At 47.7% G+C, this 26,978-nt stretch overlaps 1 protein-coding gene and 1 non-coding gene across 2 annotated transcripts; both read right to left on the reverse strand.

The window, feature by feature from the left end:
- OTUB2 (OTU deubiquitinase, ubiquitin aldehyde binding 2) lies at positions 1-25,924 on the reverse strand. Its single transcript, XM_038750774.1, has 6 exons — positions 25,913-25,924; positions 10,857-10,952; positions 8,210-8,328; positions 3,419-3,503; positions 1,856-2,050; positions 1-231 (listed from the first exon to the last, which is right to left on the reverse strand). Exons 1-6 carry the CDS (start codon positions 25,913-25,915, stop codon positions 22-24), a joined length of 708 nt encoding a protein of 235 aa, XP_038606702.1. The 5' UTR covers positions 25,916-25,924; the 3' UTR covers positions 1-21.
- Positions 4,536-4,671, reverse strand: LOC119937755. Its single transcript, XR_005454201.1, has one exon. It is a non-coding gene; the product is annotated as a small nucleolar RNA SNORA7 (small nucleolar RNA).
- Positions 25,925-26,978: the final 1,054 nt, after the last annotated feature.

The raw sequence follows: 26,978 nt of genomic DNA on the forward strand, positions 1-26,978 counted from the left end.
TAGGTACCCTCACCCCCTGCATCAATCCACTCCGGCTGCCGTGTAAAGGATGTTGTAGTGTGACGCTTTGTAAAGCAGGTAAACTGATGGGCTGGCTGCCTCAGGAAACACGTGATGGTTCAGGGCGCCGTCCGCTTCATCCACATACTCAACTTGAAGAGGTATATTCAGAGCCTGAGACAGTGCCGTGATCTGAACGTGGTCGCATTCTGTGGCCATTGGCTCCACTTCCTGGAAATGCCAACAAAGGGATGGTCTTTAGGCCCTGGCACCAAAACCCATCCCTCTCAGGTTCACATCTGGAGAGTTTCTAGTGCTCTACCAGCCTCAACTACGAGAGGGAGAGTCGAGCAGAGGCATACCCATTGCATTCCTAGTTTGGGCGAGTGGAAGGTAATCTGCTACCAGTCAAAACTTACCTGTGCTGAGCAGCAGTGATATAAGAAAGAGCTGAGAGTTTACTGCGCGGAAGAAGGCAATGGTAAACAACTTCTGTACTTTAACCAAGAATATTCAATGGATGCACTACCAGAACAATTGCAGATGGAAAGTGGTACGTTCTGGGAGAGATGGGTCCATGGAGTTTCTATGGATCAGAGACCACTGCCGACTCGACGGCATAAGACAAGACCAAAACCCAAGCTGCCTGGGGCGGCAAGCTAGACTCAGGGGGAGCTGCTTTCATTCCCCACTACGGAGAGGGGCAAGGCAGAGTCTCACTCATGTCCACACCGACTCACTAGTCGACAGACATGAAGGGTAATAAGAAAGCAATGTAGCTGCAGACCTCTTTTGGTGGCACACATCCTCTCTTTACTGGGCATTTGGGGCTTTAGATCTCTGTCGTGATTAAGCTTTCTCATTTCTTCTGTATGTTTGGCCCACCTTCTATGTTAGATTGTAAGAGCCTCAAGGGCAGGGTCCAAATGCAAAATATGCCAGGCAGTTTCAGACCATTCTGTGGAAATGTGCACCACTTTGGGAGCTCCTTGATGAATCACAGACCAGAAACAGAACCACGAAACGTTCACAGAGGCAGACGAAGCAGGGACCCTGACTTGCTGAGCTTTGTACAGAGCTGGGAGCAAGGGGACAAGGAGGAGAAGGATAAGGAGGAGGCAGAGAAGGAGAGGAGAAGGAGATGGAGACCAGGCTGCTGGGGCCTGGTACCTCCGGGAAAAGCCGCCATCACCTCACGTCCCAAACCCAGGATTCAGTCTCTGCTTGGATCTCTCTCTCTTGTCCCTAGTGAGTACTGGTTATTGGCACCCAGTGGTAAGTCATGGTCACTTAAAGCTGGAGAGCAATGGGTTTAAAAGAGGGGGAGAATGGAGGGGAGGGGGGACGACAGAAGGAGGGCAGAGAAAAACGGGGAAAAACACATCCTCAGCTATCATCATCGTCCAAGTATCGGCGGCCACAGCAGGGGGCATTTCCATTCGCACTCCAGGGGAGGCAGTCCTGATTTTCTGGGCTGAACTAGGATGGATCACCAAGTCCCCAGCCCACCCCTACCCCCTGACTCAGACTGAGCCATCGAGGCTGCTGCCTCAGCTAGCACTCTCACATGGATGGAAGAGTTTCCATGATTCACAACCAATTTGGGGCACCTACTCCCATTAACACCCAAGCCCCTGGGCAGGGTTAAGGGTGGAAAGGAGGCCCATCCTCCTTATAATGGAGTAGAGAATCACCATCTCCTAGGAATTCCTCATGGGGGAGGCCAACCCTAGGATCATGACCAACCACCTGGACAGCCTCACTGCTACCCATGTGTCAGAGGGATGGCCAAAGACACGCCACCCCCTGCCACCCCTGAGACAGTTGCCTGCTCCTTCTATTCCAAAGCGCCAACCTGAGCACAGAAGTCTCCGACGTCCATCTCCTCACTGACAAAATGGCGAAAGAAATCTGCTCGGTTCTTGATAAAGGCCGCGGTCAGAAGCCGGAGGAACTGGACGATTCTGTCAGAGTAACTCTGGTCGTTGAACACTTTCAACAGGCTGGAAACCGAGCTGTCTTTCTCCACCATCTCGACTGCACTGAAAAACTAAACCCAAGTTGAGCATCAGAGAGAGGTAGGATCTCCTGGTCCTCTCGGGAGGACCCATCTGAAGCAGCCACAGAAGAGCCCTGGGATCGATAGCCAACCCTGGGCGGTAGCCCCAACCTAAGCTGTGTCACTGTTAACAACAAACCCATTTGCAGGTAGAATCATTTTTATCCATCTAAGTGGGGGGGCCTACTGGAAAGCCCGGTGGGCGGGGGAGTCAGGGGACCTGGGTTCTAGACCCAATTCTGCTACAGGTCTCCTGGGTGACTTTGGACAACTTACTCAACCTCTCTGTGCCTCCTTTTGCTCATCTGTAAAATGGGATGTAGGACTGTGAGCCCACTGTTGGGTAGGGACTGTCTCTATATGTTGCCAACTTGTACTTCCCAAGCACTTAGTACAGTGCTCTGCACACAGTAAGCGCTCAATAAATACGATTGATGATGATAAAGGACCACCTTTCCCTATCTCTTAGATTGTGAGTCCTACGTGGGACGGGGCCATCTCTGATCTGATCATCTTATGGTGTCTTACCCCAGCCCTTAGCACAGTGCTTTGGCACATAGAAACATCTTAATAAATACCGTACTTGAAATTAAATAAGGCTTGAGTTTCTCAGTTTGATATGCAAGCTTAAATGAGTTATATGCAAGGTTTTTTTAATGGTATTTGTTTATTGAGTGCTTACTACATGCAGAGTAATAATAATAATAATAATAATAATATTGGTATTTGTTAAGTGCTTACTATGTTCCAAGCACTGTTCTAAGCACTGGGGGGGATATAAGGTAATCAAGGGTGTCCCACGTGGGGCTCACAGTCTTCATCCCCATTCTACAGATGAGGGAACTGAGGCCCAGAGAAGTTAAGTGACTTGCCCAAAGTCACACAGCTGACAAGTGGTGGAGCTGGGATTCGAACCCATGACCTCTGACTCCCAAGCCCGGGCTCTTTCCACTGAGCCACGCTGCTTCTCACAAATACTGTACTTAGCGCTTGGGGGAGTACAATACAACAGAGTTGGTAGACACATTCTCTGCCCACAGTGAGTTTACAGTCTCTTACAGTCCTTCCTCTAGTACTCCCTCCTGGCAGGAACAGGAGCACCCGAGAAAGGGCTCCCCTCCTTGGGGTGCCAAGTCTGAGTGATATCCTCAGGTGGGCACATGGAAACCCCAAATCCAGAAGCTCCAAAACAGGGCCAACACCCAAAATAGTCCTCTTGCCATCTATAACTTCCCACCTAGGGATCCAAACCCCACCAGGTTTTGGCTGCTCTCTCGACAGGACTCCTGGGAGATACTTGTTACCCCCCGCCTCCTAATCCCCAGGACCCCAGGATGGCCCACCTTACAACCTACTTACAGCTACAAAGAAGCTCTGAAACTTGGGCTCCTCAAATCCTGCGGATACCAGATCGCTTGGGGTCTTCAGCAGCAGCTCTTTAAACCTTTAGGAAGAAAATAATGATAATTTGGGGATTTGTCCAGTGCTTACGAGGTGCTAAGGGGTTGAGACAAGAGAATCAGGTGGGACATGGATCCTGTTCCACATGGGGCTGGCCGACTAAGGGAGGGAGAACAGGTATCACATCCCCCTTTGCCAAATGAGGGAATTGAGGCCTAGGGAAGTAAGCTTGTTGGGGGTAGGGAATGTGTCTACCAACTCTGTTATATTGCATTCTCCCAAGTGCTTAATACAGTGCTCCTTGTGCAGTAAAAGCCTAATTCCATTGATTAAGTGACTTCATTCAATTGTATTTATTGAGCGCTTACTTTTGTGTCGCCCTTGTGCTTGCATTTGCTGCCTTTACTCACCTTTAGCCCCACAGTTCTAAGAACACAGCTCTAGTTTATTTATTTGCATTAACGTTTGTCTCCCCCTCTAGACCGTAAGTTTGTTGTGGGCAGGGAATGGGTCTACCAACTCTGCTATATTGTACTCTTAGCTTAATCTTGTCTCATTCATTCATTCATTCAATTGTATTTATTGAGCGCTTACTGTGTGCAGAGCACTGTACTAAAAGCTTGGGAAGTACAAGTTGGCAACATATAGAGATGGTCCTTACCCAACAGCGGGCTCACAGTCTAGAAGGGGGAGACAGACAACAAAACAAAACATATTAACAAAATAAAATAAATAGAATAAATATGTACAAATAAAATAAATAGAGTAATAAATACGTACAAACATATATACATGTGCTGTGGGGAGGGGAAGGAGGTAAGGCGGGTGGATGGGGAGGGGGTGGAGCAGGAGAGGACAGTCTTATGCTGTCAAGTCATTTCCGTAGTAACACCACGGACATATCTCTCCCAGAACGCCCAGCTCTCCATCTGCAATTGTTCTGGTAATGTACCCATAGAGTTTTCTTGGTAAAAATATGGAAGTGGTTTACCATTGCCTCCTTCTGCGCAGTCAACTTGAGTCTCCACCCTCGACTCTCTCCCATGCTGCTGCTGCCCAGCATGGATGACTTTTGACATGCAGCAGATTGCCTTCCACTCGCTAGCCACTGCCCAAGCTAGGAACAGAATGGGTATGCCTCTGCTTGACTCTCCCTCCCACAGCCGAGACTGGTAGAGTACTGGAAACTCTCCAGGTGCGACCCAGAGGTGGACTTAGCTTAGTAGTATTGTATTATTTATTGCAGAGCTTAGTGCAGTGCTCTGCACACAGTAAGCACTTAATAAATATTATTGATTGATTGGAAATCCCTCATGAACCCCTCCTCTCATCACTGCTTCATCTGCCACCTAAAGAGGAGCCCCCAGCTCCCCTGGCAGAGGAGACAGGGAAGGGTGGAGATGGTGGGGGGGCTGCTGTCTGTGGGTGGAGTGGCCACATGTGGCTCTCTCAAGCAATCAGGCAGGGCCTCAAGATCACGGTACTCATTCAAGTGTTAACTATGTGCCAAGCACTGTGTTGGGCACAGGAGCAGATGTCATTCTTTTGGATCAAAGAGGGGGATAGGTAATGCCTGGGATCCATTCTGCCGATCTGGAGACGAGTCGGGATGCAGCCCGAGGGTCCTCCGTCTGTAAATTTATCCTCCTGGACAGGACCACCGAAAGGGTGTCTCCCTCTCCCTTCTGTGTCGCCCTGACTTACTCCCTTCATTCTTCACCCCCCTCCCAGCCCCACAGCACTTATGTACATATAATATATATGTAATTTATTTATTTATATTAATGCGTGTCTTCCCCTCTAGACTGTAAGCTTGTTGTGGGCGGGGAATGTGTCTGTTTATTGATTATAAATTATACTCTCCTAAGGGCTTAGTACAGTGCTCTCCACACAGTAAGTGCTCAATAAATACAACTGACTGACAGTGGAACTACTACCCCAGGAGACGGGGGTCCAGGTCTTCCAAGTGCAAGAGACAGAAGTAGTATCCCTGCCCTGCGTTCTCAGGAGGGCCAGGGAGGTGGCATTCAGAGGTCCTGGGTTCTAATCCCTATTGCACCACTTGTCAGCTGTGTGACTTTGGGAGAGTCATTTAACTTATCTGTGCCTCAGTTATCTCATCTGTAAAATGGGGATTAAGACTGTGAGCCCCACGAGGGACAACCTGATAATCTTGTATCAACCCCAGTGCTTAGAACAGTGTGTGGCACATAGTAAGTGCTTAACAAATACCATCATTATTATTCCCCTGCAGCGGGGACTGAGGCCATGCAGCACATGCAGACGTGACCTGCCTCCAGACCTTCTTTCTCAAAAGGTTCTGCAGCTGAGCACACTTTGGCTTCTAGCTTTATTTTTATTTATTCTGATGACTTGACACCTGTCCACGTGTTTTGTTTTGATGTCTGTCTCCCCCTTCTAGACTGTGAGCCCGTTGTTGGATAGGGACCGTCTCTATATGTTGCCAAATTGTACTTCCCAGGCACTTAGTACACTGCTCTGCACACAGTAAGCGCTCAATAAATACGACTGAATGAAGGAACGAATGAATGAATAGCAAATGCCCAGGTGCCAGCCTGGCCAGGCTGGGTGGTGATGGGGAGATCTGCTCCTTCTAGCAGACCGAATGGGGCAGAAAATCCCCTCAGTCATCCGTTAATAATTATGGTATTTATTAACACTTACTGTGTGCCACACACTGAACTATGTGCTGGGGTGGATACAAAAAAATTGGGTGGGAGGACATAGTCCCTGACTACGTGGGGCTGACAGACTGTGTTCTAGACTGTGAGCCCACTGTTGGGTAGAGACCATCTCTATATGTTACCAACTTGTACTTCCCAAGCGCTTAGTACAGTGCTCTGCACACAGTAAGCGCTTAATAAATACGATTGATTGATTGACAGTTCCAATCCCCATTTTACAGATAAGGTAACTGAGGCACAGAGAAGTGAAGTGACTTGCTCAAGGTCGCACAGCAGACAAGTGGAGGAGCTGGCATTAGGACCCATGACCTCCTGAGTCCCAGTCCCATGCTCTATCCACTATGCCATGCTGCTTCTCTTTGTCTCTGTTACAAAATTAGTCTTTGATAAGCAGCGTGGCTCAGTGGAAAGAGCCTGGGCTTTGGAGTCAGAGGTCATGGGTTTGAATCCTGGCTCTGGCCAATTGTCAGCTGTGTGACTCTGGGCTAGTCACTTAACTTCTCTGGGCCTCAGTTACCTCATCTGTAAAATGGGGATTAAGACCATGAGCCCCCCGTGGGACAACCTGATCACCTTGTACCCTCCTCAGCGCTTAGAACAATGCTTTGCAAATAGTAAGTGCTTAATAAATGCCATTATTATGACGATGATAAAAATATTAATGATAATACTAATTGTGGTCTTTGTAAGCACTTACTCTGTGCCAAGCCTGTACTAAGCAATGGGTTGGACACAAGCCAATCTGGTCCATCCCACATGGGGCTCACAGTCTTAATAGAGGGAGAAGCAGTGCAGTCTAATGGAGAAAGCATGGCCCTGGGTTCTAATACTGGCACTGCCATTTGTTCGCTGTGTGACCTTGGACAAGCCACTTAACTTCTCTGTGCCTCAGTTTCCTCACCTGTAAAATGGGTATTAAGATCGTGAGCTCTAGGTGGGGCAACCTGTATCCAACCTGATTAGCCTGAAGCTACCCTAGTGCTTAGCACAGCACCTGGCACATACTAAGAGCTTAAGACATAGCATTAAAAAATCCCCACTTTACAGGTGAGGGAACTGAGCCACAAAAACGTTAAGTGACTTGCCCAAGGCCACACAGCGAACAAGTGGCGGTGTCAGGATTCGAACCCAGGTCCTCCGACTCCCTGGCCTGTGCTCTTTCCACCAGGCCACGCTGTTTCTCTGATAGATAAGATCCCTCTCAGCTGGATGACAATCTTTCCCGGAAACCTCCAGAGAAGAACACCTTCTTCAGCCTCCTTCGGCAGCTGTTCAATTCTTAATAGCCCTTGTTGAGGAAAGAGGCAGTGCGATATAGTGAAAAGGTCACGGGACTGGGAGTCGGGAAACTTGGGTTTAGAACCCAGCTCTGCCTTGTGACCTTGGACAAGTCACTTAACTTCTCTGTCCTTCGGTTTCTTCACCTGTAAAATGGGGATAAGGTACCCGCTCTCTCCACTTCTTACACTGTGAGCCTTTGATGAGACTGTGTCCAATCTGATTATCTCATTTCTTCTCCGGTGTGTAGCACAGGGCTTAACACTGTGGGCAGGGATTGTCTCTCTTTATTGCTGAATTGTACTCTCCAAGCACTTAGTACAGTGCTCTGCACACAGTAAACGCTCAATAAACACGACCGACCGAATGAATAGTAGCAATCCTCCGGCCTTGGATGAAGGGTAGAGTCCAGTGAAAATGAAAACCTTGATTCCCAGAAGCATGGCCAGCGCTATAACGATGGCATTTATTAAGCGCTTACTATGTACAAAGCACTGTACTGAGGGCTCGGGAGGTTACAAGGTGATCAGGTTGTCCCATGGGGGGGCTCACAGTCTTAATCCCCATTTTACAGATGCGGTAACTGAGGCCCAGAGAAGTGAAATGACCTGCCCAAAGTCACACAGCTGACAATTGGTGGAGCCGGGACCCATGACCTCTGACTCCAAAGCCCGAGCTCTTTCCACTGCGCCACGCTGCTTTTCTTATCCCGCATTATCCTGCAGCGTTATCCTGCAGACGGAACACCACGTGAGCTGTGACTTACCTGAGAATTTCTCTGTCGTTCCCAAGAAGAGACTCCAAGTAGGCAAAGCCCAACGCTCGGTAAAAGCAGTTCCCATCGCCTTTTGTCTTCCTGACTGAGGTAAACCTTTTGCTGAGTTCCTTGGTGGACAGAAATCATGGTCACTGACCTGGAAAGCACAAGTGGATCAAGTCCCCTGGATTCTCCTCCTGCCGCATATCCTTCTGCAGGCCGATCCGGCGAGACAGATCTAACTAGGAACTCCATCTCCCCAGCTTTCCTGACCAACAACTCTCTCTGGCCCAGAGGCCTGGGTCAGCACTGCCTTTTACAGCATCAATCAATCAATCAATCGTATTTATTGAGCGCTTACTGTGTGCAGAACACTGTACTAAGTGCTTGGGAAGTACAAGTTGGCAACATATAGAGACAATCCCTACCCAACAGTGGGCTCACAGTCTAAAAGGGGGAGACAGAGAACAAAACCAAACATACTAACAAAATAAAATAAATAGAATAGATATGTACAAGTAAAATGAATGGAGTAATAAATATGCACAAACATATATACATATATACAGGTGCTGTGGGGAAGAAAAGGAGGTAAGATGGGATGGAGAGGGGGACGAGGAAGGAAGGGGCTCAGTCTGGGAAGGCCTCCTGGAGGAGGGGAGCTCTCAGTAGGGCCTTGAGAGTGGTATCACTCAACAGTGGTATTTACTGAGTGCTTTTTTATGGTATCTGTTAAGCGTTTACTAGGTGCCAGGTACTGTACTAAGCTTTGGAGTAGATACCAATAATCAGGTTGGACACAGTCATGTCCCACATGGGGCTCACAGTCTTTATCCCTGCTTTCCAGATGACATAATTTAGGCACAGAAAGGTTAAGTGACTTGCCCAAGTTCACACAGCAGACAAGTGTGGCAGAGCCAGAACCCAGGTCCTCTGACTCCCAGGTTCTTTCCACTAAGCCATGCTGCTTCTCTAAGCTTTGTGTGCCGAACAATCTAATCTGCATTTGGGAGAGTTATGATACATCACAGTTGGTAAACATGTTCTCTGCCCACAAGGAATTTACAACTCTGAGGATGTGAAATCTGGGGATCGAACTCACATTCCCTGAATGCCTCTTGGCAGAGGAAACACAGTACATGTGTTCAAGTCATTTTTCATATTGATGGTGGGAGTGGGAAAAAATGGGGTTGGACATTTCAGGGGAATCTGCATATTTCTTACTAGAGAAGAAGCCCAAGTCGGAAAAGTTTCGTGGGTAGAATTCCTCCCACAGGAGAGAGGGACGGCAGATTCTCGGCCCCTTGGAACAGACCTGGAATACTGGGAGCTTTGAGGAAAATTCCCAAAGAAATATGGAAGCCCTGTCCCTTCTGCCATTGGAGAGCGGGCCCTGGTCCTACAGAATAAGGTGAACCCTAGCCCTGACTGATTTTGTGACTTGTCTTGCTGGACTAGTCCACCCAAGTCACTTGTGTGCAGGAAACGTGTCTACCAACTCTGTTGTAGTGTGCTCTCCCAAGCGCTTAGTACAGTGTTCTGTTCACAGTAAGCGTGCAATAAATATGATTGACTGATTTTACACATCCCAGCAGGAGAAGGTAGCATGATCCCCTTGCCAACACCACTCAGTTCTGCACGAATCCGCCGCTGCCCTCTTGGCAAGCCCTGCCCCTCCAAGCCCATCCCACGGGCACCCTGGTCCCAGGCTACCACCTCTCCTACCCAATCCATGAGCCTTTTCTGACCCACTGCTTGGCAGGACACATTCCCCCTGGCCTGGAATGCCCTCCCTCCCCACATCCACCAAGCTAGCTCTCTTCCACTTTTCAAGGCCCTACTGAGAGCTCACCTCCTCCAGGAGGCCTTCCCAGACCGAGCCCCCTCTTTCCTCTCCCCCTCCTTCCCCTCTCCATCCCCCCGCCTTGCCTCCTTCCCTTCCCCAAAGCACCTGCATATATGTTTGTACGTATTTATTACTCTATTTTACTTGTACATATCTATTCTACTTATTTTATTTTGTTGATATGTTTTGTTTTGTTCTCTGTCTCCCCCTTCTAGACTGTGAGCCCACTGTTGGGTAGGGACCATCTCTATATGTTGCCAACTTGTACTTCCCAAGCGCTTAGTACAGTGCTCTGCACACAGTAAGCACTCAATAAATACAATTGATTGATTGATTGATTGATTGATGACCTCTTTGCATGGCCTAGAGAAGCAGCATGGCCTACTGGATACAGCAAGGGTCTTGGAGTCAGAATGACCTGGGTTCTGGTCCTGGCTCCGCCATTTACCAATCAATCAATCAATCGTATTTATTGAGCACTTACTGTGTGCAGAGCACTGTACTAAGTGCTTGGGAAGTACAAGTTGGTAACATATAGAGACAGTCCCTACCCAACCGTGGGCTCACAGTCTAAACACAGTCTGTTGTGTGACTTCGGGCAAGTCACTTCACTTCTCTGTGCCTCAATTACCTCATCTGTAAAATGGGGATGAAGACTGTGAACCCCATGAGGGACATGGGCTGTGTCCAATCTGATTACCTTGGATCTACCCCAGTGCTTAGAATAGTGCCTGGCACATAGTAAGCGCTTAACAAAAACCAAAAAAAAAAAAAAAAAAAATCAGGATATTGCCCAATATCTGGCCTTACCTGAATTTTTCGCTGGTAGATTCGGTTTTCGGGATGTTCGTTGAGGATGGACAGAATGTCACATTTCTCAGAAATCAGGTTGAAAGATGGCTTGTTCTGAAAGATGAAAGAAGAAAAATAACCATGGATATTTCTGGGTTCCAGGACTGCTGGGCGCCAAAGGGACAGCTGGAAAGGGATGAGCAAGTCACCGGTTAGTGCTGTCCCCGGGGAACCTGGCCCCACAGCTCAGGGTTTATTTTTTGCTCAGTAATGATCAAGGGAGGCTAGGTGAGGCTCGACCAAAAGCGTTAAAATTAGTCGAGCGATGGAATGGTTGAGAATTTTGTGAATGAATGATGGATAGGTAGAAATTTCTGTGCTGTGATGGATCATGAGACTCACTGGACACCAAGCTTAGTTACAGAGTACCTACCTGCATTTATTTGGTAATCATCACTGTAAACCGTGAGAGTAAAACAGAGAGAAAGAGAGCAGAGGATCCTTGCCTCCATCTCACACCAACCAGCAGCCAAGCTAAGGGGAATCCTGGAGGCTAACCACAGATGAGCTAACTCCTGGAGGGAGAGAGAGAGAAAGAAAAGAGAGGGAGAGATGGGGCAAAGGAAGGAGATAGAGGGAGAGAGGGCAGTGGGATGGGGAAGAAAGGGAGATGAAGGAAGAGAAGGAGTAGAAAGGGAGGGAAAGGTGGGGAGGGAGAGGGATGAACTGCCTTGGGTTATTTGGTTTGTAGTAATAATAATAATAAAGATGGCATTTGTTAAGCATTTACTATGTACAAAGCACTGTTCTAAGCGCTGGGGGAGATACAAGGTGATCAGGTTGTCCCACATGGGGCTCACAATCTTAATCCCCATTTTACAGATGAGGTAACTGAGGCTCAGAGAAGTTAAGTGACTTGCCCAAGGTCACACAGCAGACGTGTGGCAGAGCTGGGATTCAAACCCATAACCTCTGACTCCCAGCCCGGGCTCTTTCCACTGAGCCATGCTGCTTCTCTAGTGACGCAGTAACACAGTCTAGACCAAAGCAAATACATTTTTCGCCGCAGGTGCTCAAGAAGGGTGCCTCTGAGACTTTGCTTTCGTAAGCCCAGGTGTGACATAATAATGATAACAATAATAATAATGATGATGGTATTTGTCAAGCACTTATTATGTTTCAAGCACTGTTCTAAGTGCTAGGGTAGATACAAGCTAATTGGGTTGGACAAAGTTCCTGTCCCACATGGGGGTCATAGTCTTAATCTTATTTTACAAGTGAGGTAACCGAGGTCCAGAAAAGTGAAGCGATTTACCCAAGGTCACACAGCAGACAAGTGGCGGAACCAGAATTAGAATCCAGGTCCTTCTGATTCCCAGGCTTCCCTGACACCTACCCTGAGCAAAACCAAGCAGGCAGCTCCCAGCCGGGGGCTCTGTTGGAGAGCTTTGGTGCCTCTGATGTTTAACAGCCTCAAAACCTGCCCAGGCCCCAATCCTGGCCGTTCTGAATCACAGATCTTGGATTCTGACCAGTATGCAGCCGTGTCATTTCTGCCCCTCCTCCCCCGGGATCGGCACCTCCCAGCAGGGGCTGAAGGATGGTGGAGGCTGGAGGACATAGGCCCCATCTCCCGGCCCACCGGAGAGGAGTCGAAGGCCTACCGCCCACAACCATTATGTGACAGCACTCCCGGCCTACAGTCCACCCCAAGCCTGCACGTTGGCATGGCTAGGGAGAGGCAGGATTGTGACTCTGGACCTGTTCACGTTGCGTAGCGGCATTACTATTTGATCCCCCAGGGTCCTGAGTCCCTGCGGAAACTGGTACTCCATCTCACACTCAGGCTTTATGCACAAAAATTATTATTCCCCCTCCCATCCTCTTACTGTGGGGGTTCCTCAAGGTTCAGTTCTTGGTCCCCTTCTGTTCTCGATCTACACTCACTCCCTTGGTGACCTCATTTGCTCCCACGGCTTCAACTATTATCTCTACACTGATGACACCCAAATCTACATCTCGGCCCCTGCTCTCTCCCCCTCCCTCCAGGCTCGCATCTCCTCCTGCCTTCAGGACATCTCCATCTGGATGTCTGCCCGCCACCTAAAACTCAACATGTCCAAGACTAAACTCCTTGTCTTCCCTCCCAAACCCTGCCCTCTCCCTGACTTTCCCATCACTGTTGACGGCACTACCATCCTTCCCGTCTCACAAGCCCGCAACCTTGGTGTTATCCTCGACTCCGCTCTCTTGTTCACCCCTCACATCCAAGCCATCACCAAAACCTGCCAGTCTCAGCTCCGCAACATTGCCAAGATCCGCCCTTTCCTCTCCCTCCAAACCACTACCCTGCTCGTTCAAGCTCTCATCCTATCCTGTCTGGACTACTGTATCAGCCTCCTCTCCGAGCTCCCATCCTCTTGTCTCTCCCCACTTCAATCCATACTTCATGCCGCTGCCCAGGTTGTCTTTGTCCAGAAACGCTCTGGGCATGTTACTCCCCTCCTCAAAAATCTCCAGTGGCTACCAATCAACCTACGCATCAGGCAGAAACTCCTCACCATCAGCTTCAAGGCTGTCCATCACCTCGCCTCCTCCTACCTCCCCTCCCTTCTCTCCTTCTACAGCCCAGCCTGCACCCTCCGCTCCACTGCCGCTAATCTCCTCACCATGCCTCGTTCTCGCCTGTCCCGCTGTCGACCCCCGGCCCAGGTCATCCCCCGGGCCTGGAATGCCCTCCCTCTGCCCATCCGCCAAGCTAGCTCTCTTCCTCCCTTCAAGGCCCTACTGAGAGCTCACCTCCTTCAGGAGGCCTTCCCAGACTGAGCCCCCTCCTTCCTCTCCCTCTCCTCCCCCTCTCCACCCCCCCGCCTTACCTCCTTTCCTTCCCCACGCACCTGTATATATGTATATATGTTTGTACGTATTTATTACTCTATTTATTTATTTATTTTACTTGTACATATCTATTCTATTTATTTTATTTTGTTAATATGTTTTGTTTTGTTCTCTGTCTCCCCCTTCTAGACTGTGACCCCACTGTTGGGTAGGGACTGTCTCTATATGTTGCCAACTTGTACTTCCCAAGTGCTTAGTACAGTGCTCTGCACACAGTAAGCGCTCAATAAATACGATTGAATGAATAATGCCTTGAAGCTGGGGAGAGTAATTGTCTTTCAATATGAGAAGGGAGGATATTCCAGGCCAGAGGCAGGATGTGGGCAAGAGTTCAGTGGCGAAATAGAAGAGAGCGAGGTACAGTGAGAAGGTTCATTCATTCATTCATTCAATTGTATTTATTGAGCGCTTACTGTGTGCAGAGCACTGTACCAAGCGCTTGGGATGTACAAGTTGGCAACATATAGAGAACGCTACCCAACAATGGGCAAGCGCTTACCGTGTGCAGAGCACTGTACTAAGGGCTTGGGGAGTACAAATCAGTAACATATAGAGATGGTCCCTACCCAACAATGGGCACACAGTCTAGAAGGGGGAGACAGACAACAAAACAGAATAAATAGACAGGTGTCAATACCATCAGCATAATAGAATTATAGCTATATACACATCATTAATAAAATAAATAAGGTGATAAATATGTACAAATATACACAAGTGCTGTGGGGAGGGGAGGAGTAAAGTGTGCAGACTGGGTTGAAGTAGGAGAGTAGCGAGGTGAGGTAGGGGGCAAGGCGACTGAGTGCTTTAAAGCCAATGGTGAGGAGTGTTTTTCTGATGAGGATGTGGATGGGCAACCACTGGAGTTTCTTGAGGAGAGGAGAAACATGGCCTGAACATTTTTGTAGAAAAATGATCTGGGCAGTAGAGTGAAGTATGTATTGAACTGGGAAGAGACAGGAGGCAGGGAGGTCAGCAAGGAGGCTGATAAAATAATCAAGGCAGGATAGGATAAAAGACTGGGTTAATACAGCAGTTTGGATGGAGAGGAAAGGGTGGATTTTAGGATGTTGCGAAGGTGGAACTGACAGGATTTAGTGATGGATTGAATGAGAGAGAGGAGAGTCGAGGATAATGCCAAGGTTGCGGGCTTCTGAGACACAAAGAATCTAAAGCAATGGGAAGGTAAGAGGGAAGACAGATGGGAACTAGAACCCAGGTCCTTCTGACTCTCAGGCTCATGGTGTGCCCAATAGGTCATGTGGCTGGAGCCAAGGGAAGCAGAGAATGGGGCAGAGAAAGAAGAGAAAAGAGAGGACAAGAGGCCTGGAGTGTTGGGGAGGGTGGTGGTAGATTGTAGCCAGAGCTTTTGGCACCACTGGCCTATACCTGATCATTAAATAATAATAATAATGGCATTTGTTAAGCGCTTACTATGTGCAAAGCACTGTTCTAAGCACTGGGGAGGATACAAGGTGATCAGGTTGTCCAGTGTGGGGCTCACGGTCTTAATCCTCATTTTACAGATGAGGTAACTGAGGCACAGAGAAGCTAAGTGACTTGCCCAAGGTCACACAGCTGACAATTGGCGGAGCTGGGATTTGAACCCATGACCTCTGACTCCAAAGCCCGTGCTCTTTCCAGTCATTCATTCATTCAGTCGTATTTATTGAGCGCTTACTGTGCGCAGAGCGCTGTACTAAGCGCTTGGGAAGTACAAGTTGGCAACATATGGAGACGGTCCCTACCCAACAGTGGGCTCACAGTCTAAAGGTCTAGAACCTGATCACCTTGTAACCTCCCCAGAGCTTAGAACAATGCTTTGCACATAGTAAGCGCTTAAATTCCACCATTACTATTATTATTATTATTGTTAACCAATACCATCATCATTATTATTAGATGAGATATCATTATTAGAGAAGCAGCGTGGCTCAGTGGAAAGAGCCCAGGCCTTGGAGTCAGAGGTCATGGGTTCAAATCCCGGCTCCACCATTTGTCAGCTGTGTGGCTTTGGGCAAGTCACTTAACCTCTCTGGACCTCAGTTCCCTCATCTGCAAAATGGGGATGAAGACTGTGAGCCCCCCGTGGGACAACCTGGTCACCCTGCAACCTCCCCAGCACTCAGAACAGTGCTCTGCACATAGTAAGCGCTTAACAAATGCCATCATTATTATTATTATTATTAACCAATACCATCATCATTACTATTAGATTAGATATCATTATTAGAGAAGCAGCGTGGCTCAGTGGAAAGAGCCCGGGCTTTGGAGTCAGAGGTCATGGGTTCAAATCCCGGCTCCGCCAACTGTCAGCTGGGTGACCCTGGGCAAGTCACCTCCCCCTTTTAGACTGTGAGCCCACTGTTGGGTAGGGACCGTCTCTATATGTTGCCAACTTGTACTTCCCAAGCGCTTAGTACAGTGCTCTGCACACAGTAAGCGCTCAGTAAATGCGATTGATTGATTGATTGACTTAACCTTTTGAGCCACCCTGCTTTATTGCAGTGATTAGAAACAGGGCGGGGTGGGGGCAGAAGAAAAAGGGCATCAGCCTGGATTGTAAATCAATCAATCATATTTACTGAGCGCTTACTGTGTGCAGAGCACTGTACTAAGCGCTTGGGAAGTACAAGTTGGCAACATATAGAGACAGTCCCCACCCAACAGTGGGCTCACAGTCTAAAAGACTCCTCCACTAGAATTTTTTTAAGTGACATTTGTTAAGTGCTTAGTAGGTGTCAAGCACTGTTCTAATCACTGGGGTAAACACAAGTTTATCATCAGGTTGGACAAGTCCCTGCCTCACATGGGACTCACAGTCTAAACTGGAAGGAGGAAGATTTAATCCCCATTGTTCAAATGAGGTGACAAGCACAGAGAAGTTAAGTGACCTGTCCCAGGTCACACAGCAGGTAAAGGTAGAGCCGTAATTAGAAGTTGGGTCCTCTGACTCCCATGCCCGTGCTCTTTCAATCAATCAATCAATCAATCGTATTTATTGAGCGCTTACTGTGTGCAGAGCACCGTACTAAGCGCTTGGGAAGTACAAGTCGGCAACATCTGGAGACTGTCCCTACCCAACAGTGGGCTCACAGTCTAGAAGGGGGAGACAGAGAACAAAACCAAACATACTAACAAAATAAAATAAATAGAATAGATAAGTACAAGAAAAATAAATAAATTCCAGAAAGCCAGGCTGCTTCTCAATCTTCTATATTGTAAAACGCCTCGAGGGCAGGGATTATTCAATAAATACGACTGAATGAATGAATAAATGAGTCATCTCTACCAAGCAGAGAAGCAGCGTGGCTTAATGGAAAGAGCAGGGAGTCAGAGGTCATGGGTTCAAATCCCACCCCGCCAACTGTCAGCTGTGTGACTTTGGGCAAGTCACTTAAGTTCCCTGTGCCTCAGTTACCTCATCTGTAAAATGGGGACTAAAACTGTGAGCCCCATGTGGGACAATCTGATTACCTTGTAACCCTGCAGTGCTTAGAACAGTGCTAGGCACATAGTAAGCGCTTAAAAATGCCATTATTATTGTTATTATTATTATTATTATTACCAACTCTGTTGAACTGTAGTCCCCTAAGCATTAAGTACAGTGCTCTTGCCACAGGAAGCACTCAGAAATACCACTGACTGGCAAGCACAGTAGCGCTTAGTGTCCCAGGGATAATAATAATAATAATGATGGCATTTGTTAAGCACTTACTATGTGCAGAGCACTGTTCTAAGCGCTGGGGGAGATACAAGGTGATCAAGTTGTCCCATGGCGGGCTCACAGTCTTATATATGTATATATGTTTGTACATATTTATTACTCTATTTATATTACATGTATATATCTATTCTATTTATTTTATTTTGTTAGTATGTTTGGTTTTGTTCTCTGTCTCCCCCTTTTAGACTGCGAGCCCACTGTTGGGTAGGGACTGTCTCTATATGTTGCCATCTTGTACTTCCCAAGCGCTTAGTACAGTGCTCTGCACACAGTAAGCGCTCAATAAATACGATTGATTGATTCATCCCCATTTTACAGATGAGGTAACTGAGGCTCAGAGAAGTTAAGTGACTTGCCCAAGGTCACACAGCAGACACGTGGTGGAGTTGGGATCCTCCCAACCCAATCTGCTCTCAGACAGGGGCTGAAAGTCCCTTCTAGTTCCCCCCTTCTAGACTGTGAGCCCACTGTTGGGTAGGGACCGTCTCTCTATGTTGCCAACTTGTACTGCCCAAGCGCTTAGTACAGTGCTCTGCACACAGGAAGTGCTCAATAAATACGATTGAATGAATGAATGAATGAATGAAACTAGGGTGTGTCCCCCTTGGAGGATGGGGGAGGGGCAAGGTCTCCGGGGACCCCTCCAGCGAGAATAATAAAAATAATAATAATAGTGTTTGTTAAGCACTATGGGCCAAGCACTGTTCTAAGCGCTGGGGGAGATACAAAGTAATTAGGTTGTCCCACATAATAATAATAATGGCATTTATTAAGCGCTTACTATGTGAAAAGCACTGTTCTAAGCACTGGGGAGGTTACAATAATAATAGTATTTGTTAAGCACTTACTATGTGCAAAGCACTGTTCTAAGCGTTGGGGAGGTTACAAATTGATTGGGCTGTCCCACGGGGGCTCACAGTTTTAATCCCCATTTTACAGATGAGGTAACTGAGGCCCAGAGAAGTTAATTGACTTGCCCAAAGTCACACAGATGACAGTTGGCGGAGCCGGGATTTGAACCCAAGACCTCTGACTCCAAAGCCCGGGCTCTTTCCACTGAGCCACGCTGCGACTTGCCCAAAGTCACACAGCTGACAGTTGGCGGAGCCGGGATTTGAACCCATGACCTCTGACTCCAAAGCCCGGGCTCTTTCCACTGAGCCACGCTGCTTCTCCAAGGTGATCAGGTTGTCCCACATGGGGTTCACAGTCTTAAACCCCATTTTACAGATGAGGGAACTGGGGCACAGAGAAGTTAAGTGACTTCACCAAGGTCACACAGCTGACAAGTGGCAGAGGCGGGATTAGAACCCACATCTCTTAGACTGTGAGCCCGCTATTGGGTAGGGACCGTCTCTAGATGTTGCCAACTTGTACTTCCCAAGCGCTTAGTACAGTGCTCTGCACACAGTAAGCGCTCAATAAATACGATTGAATGAATCCTCTGACTCCCAAGGCCGGGCTTTTTCCACTGAGCCACGCTGCTTCTCTAATGCAGGAATGCGGCGGCAAGCGTAAGTGCTTAGTACAGTGCTCTGCACACAGTAAACGCTCAATAAATATGATTGAATGAAAGGGTGCACACTCCGCCCCAACCGGGTCTGCGGTTCTGCTGCGGGATGCCGGGGGAATTAATTCATTCATTCAATCGTATTTATTGAGCGCTTACTGTGTGCAGAGCACTGTACTAAGCGCTTGGGAAGTCCAAGTTGGCAACATATGGAGACGGTCCCTACCCAACAGCGGGCTCACAGCCTAGAAGGGGGAGACAGAGAACAAAACATATTAACAAAATAAAATAAACAGAATAAATATGTACAAATAAAATAGAGTAATAAATACGTACAAACATATATACATTTATACAGGTGCTGTGGGGAGGGGAAGGAGGTAAGGCGGGGGAGGGGAGAGGAAGGAGGGGGCTCAGTCTGGGAAGGCCTCCTGGAGGAGGTGAGCTCTCAGTAATAATAATAATAATAATGATGGCATTTATTAAGCGCTTACTATTTACAAAGCACTGTTCTAAGCGCTGGGGAGGTTACAAGGTGATCAGGTTGTCCCACGGGGGGCTCCCAGTCTTAATCCCCATTTTACAGATGAGGTAAATTGAGGCCCAGAGAAGTTAAGTGACTTGCCCAAAGTCACCCAGCTGACAATTGGCTGAGCCGGGATTTGAACCCATGACCTCTGACTCCAAAGCCCGTGATCTCTCCACTGAGCCAAGGCCCAGAGAAGTGAAGTGACTTGCCCAAAGTCACACAGCCGATAAGTGGCGGAGCGGGATTTGAACCCATGACCTCTGACTCCCAAGCCCGTGCTCTTTCCACTGAGCCACGCCGGTTCTTAAGCGCCTACTAGGGAAGCAGCGTGGCTCAGTGGGAAAGAGCCTGGGCTTTGGAGTCAGAGGTCGTGGGTTCGAATCCCGGCTCCGCCACTTGTCAGCTGTGTGACTTTGGGCAAGTCACTTAACTTCTCTGTGCCTCAGTTCCCTCATCTGTAAAATGGGGATGAAGACTGTGAGCCCCACGTGGGACAACCTCACCACCTTGTATCCCCCCAGCGCTTAGAACAGTGCTTTGCACATAGTAAGCGCTTAATAAATGCCATTATTATTATTATTATTATTATTACTATGTGCCAAGCACTGTTCTAACCGCTGGGGTAGATGCACTCTAAACTCGTTGCGGGCAGGGAACGTGTCCACTAATTCTTTTCTAGTCTACTCTCCCAAACGTTTAGTACAGTGCTCCGCACACTGTAAGCGCTCAATAAGTGCCAATCGTACTTATAGAGCGCTTACTATGCGCGGAGCACCGTACTAAGCTCTGCACACAGTAAGTGCTCAATAAGTTCCACTAATTCATTCAATCGAATTTATCGAGCGCTTACTATGTGCACTGCTTTGCCCATGGTAAGCGCTTAACAAATGCCATTATTATGTGCGGAGCACTGTACTAAGCTCTGCACACAGTAAGCGCTCATTAAGTACCACCAATTCATTCAATCGAACTTATCGAGCGTTTACTATGTGCGGAGCACTGTACTAAGCTCTGCACACAGTAAGCGCTCATTAAGTACCACCAATTCATTCAATCGAACTTACCGAGCGTTTACTATGTGCGGAGCACTGTACTAGGCTCTGCACACAGTAAGCGCTCAATAAATACCACCACACTTATTTTTCATTATTAATTCATTCAATCGTAGTTATCCACACCAATTCATTCAATCGAACTTATCGAGCGTTTACTATGTGCGGAGCACTGTACTAAGCTCTGCACACAGTAAGCGCTCAATAAATACCACCACACTTATTTTTCATTATTAATTCATTCAATCGTAGTTATCCAGCGCTTACTATGTGCAGAGCACTGTACTAAGCGCTGCACACAGTAAGCGCTCAATAAATACCACTAATTCATTCAAACTTATCGAGCGCTTACTGTGTGCAGAGCTTAGTACAGTGCTCAGCACATAGTAAGCGCTCAATAAGTACCATTAATTCATTCAATCGTAGTTATCGAGCACTTACTATGTGCAGAGCACTGTACTAAGCTCTGCACACAGTAAGCGCTCATTAAGTACCACCAATTCAGTCAATCGAACTTACCGAGCGTTTACTATGTGCGGAGCACTGTACTAAGCTCTGCACACAGTAAGCGCTCAATAAATACCACCACACTTATTTTTCATTATTAATTCATTCAATCGTAGTTATCCACACCAATTCATTCAATCAAACTTATCGAGCGTTTACTATGTGCGGAGCACTGTACTAAGCTCTGCACACAATAAGCGCTCAATAAATACCACCACACATTTTTCATTATTAATTCATTCGATCATAGTTACCCAGCGCTTACTATGTGCAGCGCACTGTACTAAGCTCTGCGCACAGTAAGCGCTCAATAAATACCACTAATTCATTCAAACTTATCGAGCGCTTACTGTGTGCAGAGCTGAGTATAGTGCTCCGCACATAGTAAGCGCTCAATAAGAACCATTAATTCATTCAATCGTAGTTATCGAGCACTTACTATGTGCAGAGCACCGTACTGAGCGCTATGCAAAGTAAGCACTCGATAAGGACATAGTGGTACTATGTGCAGAGCACTGTACTAAGCTCTGCACACAGTAAGCGCTCATTAAGTACCACCAATTCATTCAATCGAACTTATCGAGCATTTACTATGTGCGGAGCACTGTACTAAACTCTGCACACAGTAAGCGCTCACTAAGTACCACCAATTCATTCAATCGAACTTATCGAGCGTTTACTATGTGCGGAGCACTGTACTAAGCTCTGCACACAGTAAGCGCTCAATAAATACCACCACACTTATTTTTCATTATTAATTCATTCAATCGTAGTTATCCACACCAATTCATTCAATCGAACTTATCGAGCGTTTACTATGTGCGGAGCACTGTACTAAGCTCTGCACACAGTAAGCGCTCAATAAATACCACCACACTTATTTTTCATTATTAATTCATTCAATCGTAGTTATCCAGCGTTTAATGATACCACTAATACCACTAATTCATTCGATCAAACTTATCGAGCGCTTACTGTGTGCAGAGCTTAGTACAGTGCTCCGCACATAGTAAGCGCTCAATAAGTACCATTAATTCATTCAATCGTAGTTATCAAGCACTTACTATGTGCAGAGCACTGTACTAAGCGCTATACAAAGTAAGCACTCGATAAGGACATAGTGGTACTACGTGCAGAGCACTGTACTAAACTCTGCACACGGTAAGCGCTCAGTAAGTACCACTAAATCATTCACTCGAACTTATCGAGCGCTTACACAGTGCAGGGCACTGTACTAAGCTCTCCACACGGTAAGCACTCAATAAGTACCATTAATTCATTCAATCATCATCATCAATCGTATTTATTGAGCGCTTACTGTGTGCAGAGCACTGTACAATCGTCGTTATCGAGCTCTTACTACGTGTAGAGCACTGTACTAAGCGTTTAGGAGAGTACAAAACAACAGGAAACAAGACACATTCTCCCTGCCCACAAGGAGCTTACAGCCCGTCCGGAGCCTCTCCACTTCAGTTGGGGCTTTTCATTCATTCCTTCAATCGTATTTATTGAGCGCTTACTGTGTGCAGAGCACTGTACTAAGCGCTTGGGAAGTACAAGTCGGCAACATAGAGAGACGGTCCCTCCCCAACAGCGGGCTCAGTCTGGAGGGGTTGAGGAAGGGGTGTACTTCCCCAGGCGTCTAGTCCAGTGCTCTGCACCCAGTAAGCGCTCAATAAATACGACTGAATGAATGATTAAGTGAGGCCGGGGGGCCCAGGACTTTGGGCAAGTCACTTCACTTCTCTGAGCCTCAGTTTCCTCGTCTGTAAAATGGGGATTAAGACTGTGAGCACAGGCTTTGGAGTCAGAGGTCATGGGTTCAAATTCCTACTCCGCCAACTTCATTTATTCATTCAGTCGTATTTATTGAGTGCTTACTTAATGATGGCATTTATTAAGCGCTTACGATGTGCATAGCATTGTTCTAAGCGCTGGAAGGTTACAAGGTGATCAGGTTGTCCCACGTGGGGCTCACAATCTTCATCCCCATTTTCCAGATGAGGGAACTGAGGCCCAGAGAAGCAAAGTGACTTGCCCAAAGTCACACAGCTGACAAGTGGCGGAGCCGGGATTTGAACCCATGACCTCTGACTCCAGAGCCCGGGCTCTTTCCACTGAGCCACGATGCTTCCCTGCTTACTGTGTGCAGAGCACTGTACTAAGCACTTGGGAACAACTGTCAGCTGTGTGACTTTGGGCAAGTCACTTAACTTCTCTGAGCCTCAGTTCCCTCATCTGTAAAATGGGGATTAAAACTGGGAGCCCCCCGCGGGACAACCTGATCACCTTGTATTCCCCCCCACCCCCCACCAGCGCTTAGAACAGTGCTTGGCATATAGTGAGCGCTGAACAAATGCCATCATTTGGCTCAGTGGGAAGAGCACGGGCTTTGGAGTCAGAGGTCATGGGTTCAAATTCCGACTCCGCCAACTTCATTCATTCAATCGTATTTATTGAGCGCTTACTGTGTACTAACCGCTTGGGAACAACTGTCCCATTCAATTCATACGATTGAATGAATGACTGAACTGTCAGCTGTGTGACTTTGGGCAAGTGACTTAACTTCTCTGAGCCTCAGTTCCCTCGTCTGTAAAATGGGGATTAAAACTGTGAGCCCCCCCCGTGGGACAACCTGATCACCTTGTAACCTCCCCGGCGCTTAGAACAGTGCTCGGCACATAGTGAGTGCTGAACAAATGCCATCAGTTGGCTCAGTGGAAAGAGCACAGGCTTTGGAGTCAGAGGTCATGGGTTCAAATCCCACTCCACCAACTGTCAGCTGTGTGACTTTGGGCAAGTCACAACTTCTCTGGGCCTCAGTTCCCTTGTCTGTAAAATTGGGATTAAAACTGTGAGCCCCCCGTGGGACAACCTGATCACCTTGTATCACAGTTTTAATCTCCATTTTACAGATGAGGGAACTGAGGCTCAGAGAGGTTAAGTGACTTTCCCAAAGTCACACAGCTGACAGTTGTTCCCCAGCGCTAAGAACAGTGCTTGGCACATAGTGAGTGCTGAACAAATGCCATCATTTGGTTCAGTGGAAAGAGCCTGGGCTTTGGAGTCAGAGGTCATGGGTTCAAATCCCGACTCCGCCAATTGTCAGCTGTGTGACTTTGGGCAAGTCACTTCACTTCTCTGAGCCTCAGTTCCCTCGTCTGTAAAATGGGGATTAAAACTGTGAGCCCCCCGTGGGACAACCTGATCACCTTGTAACCTCCCCGGCACTTAGAACAGTGCTTGGCACATAGTGAGTGCTGAACAAATGCCATCATTTGGCTCAGTGGAAAGAGCATGGGCTTTGGAGTCCGAGGTCATGGGTTCAAATCCCGACTCTGCCAACTTCATTCATTCATTCAATCGTATTTATTGAGTGCTTACTGTGTGCAGAGAACTGTACTAAGCTCTTGGAAACAACTGTCCCATTCAATTCATACGACTGAATGAATGAATGAACTGTCAGCTGTGTGACTTTGGGCAAGTCACTTAACTTCTCTGAGCCTCAGTCCCCTCGTCTGTAAAATGGGGATTAAAACTGTGAGCCCCCCGTGGGACAACCTGATCACCTTGTAACCTCCCCGGTGCTTAGAACAGTGCTTGGCACATAGTGAGTGCTGAACAAATGCTATCATTTGGCTCAGTGGAAAGAGCACGGAGGTCATGGGTTCAAATCCCGACTCCGCCAGTCAATCAATCGTATTTATTGAGCGTTTACTGTGTGCAGAGCACTGTACTAAGCGCTTGGGAAGTACAAATTGGCAACATATAGAGACAGTCCCTACCCAACAGTGGGCTCACAGTCTTGTCAGCTGTGTGACTTAAGAGAAGCAGCGTGGCTCAGTGGAAAAAGCCCGGGCTTTGGAGTCAGAGGTCGTGGGTTCGAATCCCAGCTCCACCGCAAGTCTGCTGTGTGACCTTGGGCAAGTCACTTAACTTCTCTGAGCCTCAGTTTCCCCATCTGTAAAAATGGGGATTAAGACTGTGAGCCCTACGTGGGACAACTCGATCACATTGTATCCCCCCCAGCGCTTAGAACAGTGCTTTGCACGTAGTAAGCGCTTAACAAATGCCATTATTATTATTATTATTTGGGCAAGTCACTTCACTTCTCTGAGCCTCAGTTCCCCCGTCTGTAAAATGGGGATTAAAACTGTGAGCCCCCACCGTGGGACAACCTGATCACCTTGTAACCTCCCGGGCGCTTAGAACAGCGCTTGGCACGTAGTAAGCGCTGAACAAATGTCATCACAGAAGCAGCGTGGCTCAGTGGAAAGAGCCCGGGCTTTGGAGTCAGAGGTCCTGGCTTCGAATCCCACCTCTGTCAATTGTCAGCTGTGGGACTTTGGGCAGGTCTCTGGGCCTCAATTACCTCATCTGTAAAATGGGGATGAAGACTGTGAGCCCCCCGTGGGACAACCTGAGCACCTTGTAACCTCCCCAGCGCTTAGAACAGTGCTTTGCACGTAGTAAGCAGCGTGGCTCGCTGGAAAAGAGCCCGGGCTTTGGAGTCAGAGGTCCTGGGTTCGAATCCCGACTCTGTCAATTGTCGGCTGTGGGACTTCGGGCAAGTCACTTAACTTCTCTGGGCCTCAGTTACCTCAACTGTAAAATGGGGATTAAGACTGTGAGCCCCCCGTGGGACAACCTGAGCACCTTGTAACCTCCCCAGCGCTTAGAACAGTGCTTGGCACATAGTAAGCGCTTAATAAATGCCATCATCATTAGTAGTAGTAGTAAGCGCTTAATAAATGCTATCATTATTATTATTATTATTATCACTATTATTGATGGATTGACGCGCACATGCGCCCCGGAGTCCCCCCCCCCGCCCCTCCCGGAGGCACTGACCATGGTGACCGGCGTGGCGGTGGGCGAGCGGGCGACCTGGAGCCACCGAGCGCAGAATACGCCCGACCACCCGGCAAACAAGAGGTTAACGCCCGACGCGCCCCAAGAAGATACACGCCGCTCTCAATCAGAAACCGGGAATCCCGTGACGTCAACAAGGGGGTGTAAAAACCAGCCAATGGGAATGCCCCTATGTTCCGTCGGCACGCCTCCTTTTAAAGAGGCACGAACCCCTCAATTAGCGGGGCAATCATCCTCAGCGGCTTCGCATCCCGGTTTCAAGCGTCGGCAGGGGGTTCCCTATTTGATTGTTAGATGACGCCCTCCGCCGTGTTAATCATCATCAATCGTATTTATTGAGCGCTTACTATGTGCAGAGCACTGTACTAAGCGCTTGGGAAGTACAAGCTGGCAACATATAGAGACGGTCCCTACCCAACAGTGGGCTCACAGTCTGAAAGGGGGAGACAGAGAACAAAACCAAACATACTAACAAAATAAAATAAATAGAATAGATATGTACAAATAAAATAAATAAATAAATAGAGTAATAAATATGTACAAATTTAATGAGCACTCATCGGTTCGTCCTAGCCAGTGTGATTTAAAGGGCCCTCAACTGTCCGTCCTAGCCAATAAAGGCGTCCCAAACAACTTTATAAAAGTAAGGGCTGCTCTGGTGTGGGAGACGGGATATGATTTCCTATTTCCTGTATATTCATATATTCATTCAATCGTATTTATTGAGCGCTTACTGTGTGCAGAGCGCTGTACTAAGCGCTTGGGAAGTCCAAGTTGGCAACACATAGAGACGGTCCCTACCCAACAGTGGGCTCACTATATATAATAATAATAATAATAATGGCATTTATTAAGCGCTTACTATGTGCAAAGCACTGTTCTAATCAATCAAGCAAGCAAGCAATAGTATTTATTGAGCGCTTACTGTGTGCAGAACACTGTACTAAGCACTTGGGAAGTACAAGTTGGCAACATATAGAGATGGTCCCTACCCAACAGTGGGCTCACTATATATAATAATAATAATAATGACATTTATTAAGCG

Source organism: Tachyglossus aculeatus, chromosome 1 (assembly GCF_015852505.1).
Source record: "Tachyglossus aculeatus isolate mTacAcu1 chromosome 1, mTacAcu1.pri, whole genome shotgun sequence".
Lineage (NCBI taxonomy): Eukaryota > Metazoa > Chordata > Mammalia > Monotremata > Tachyglossidae > Tachyglossus > Tachyglossus aculeatus.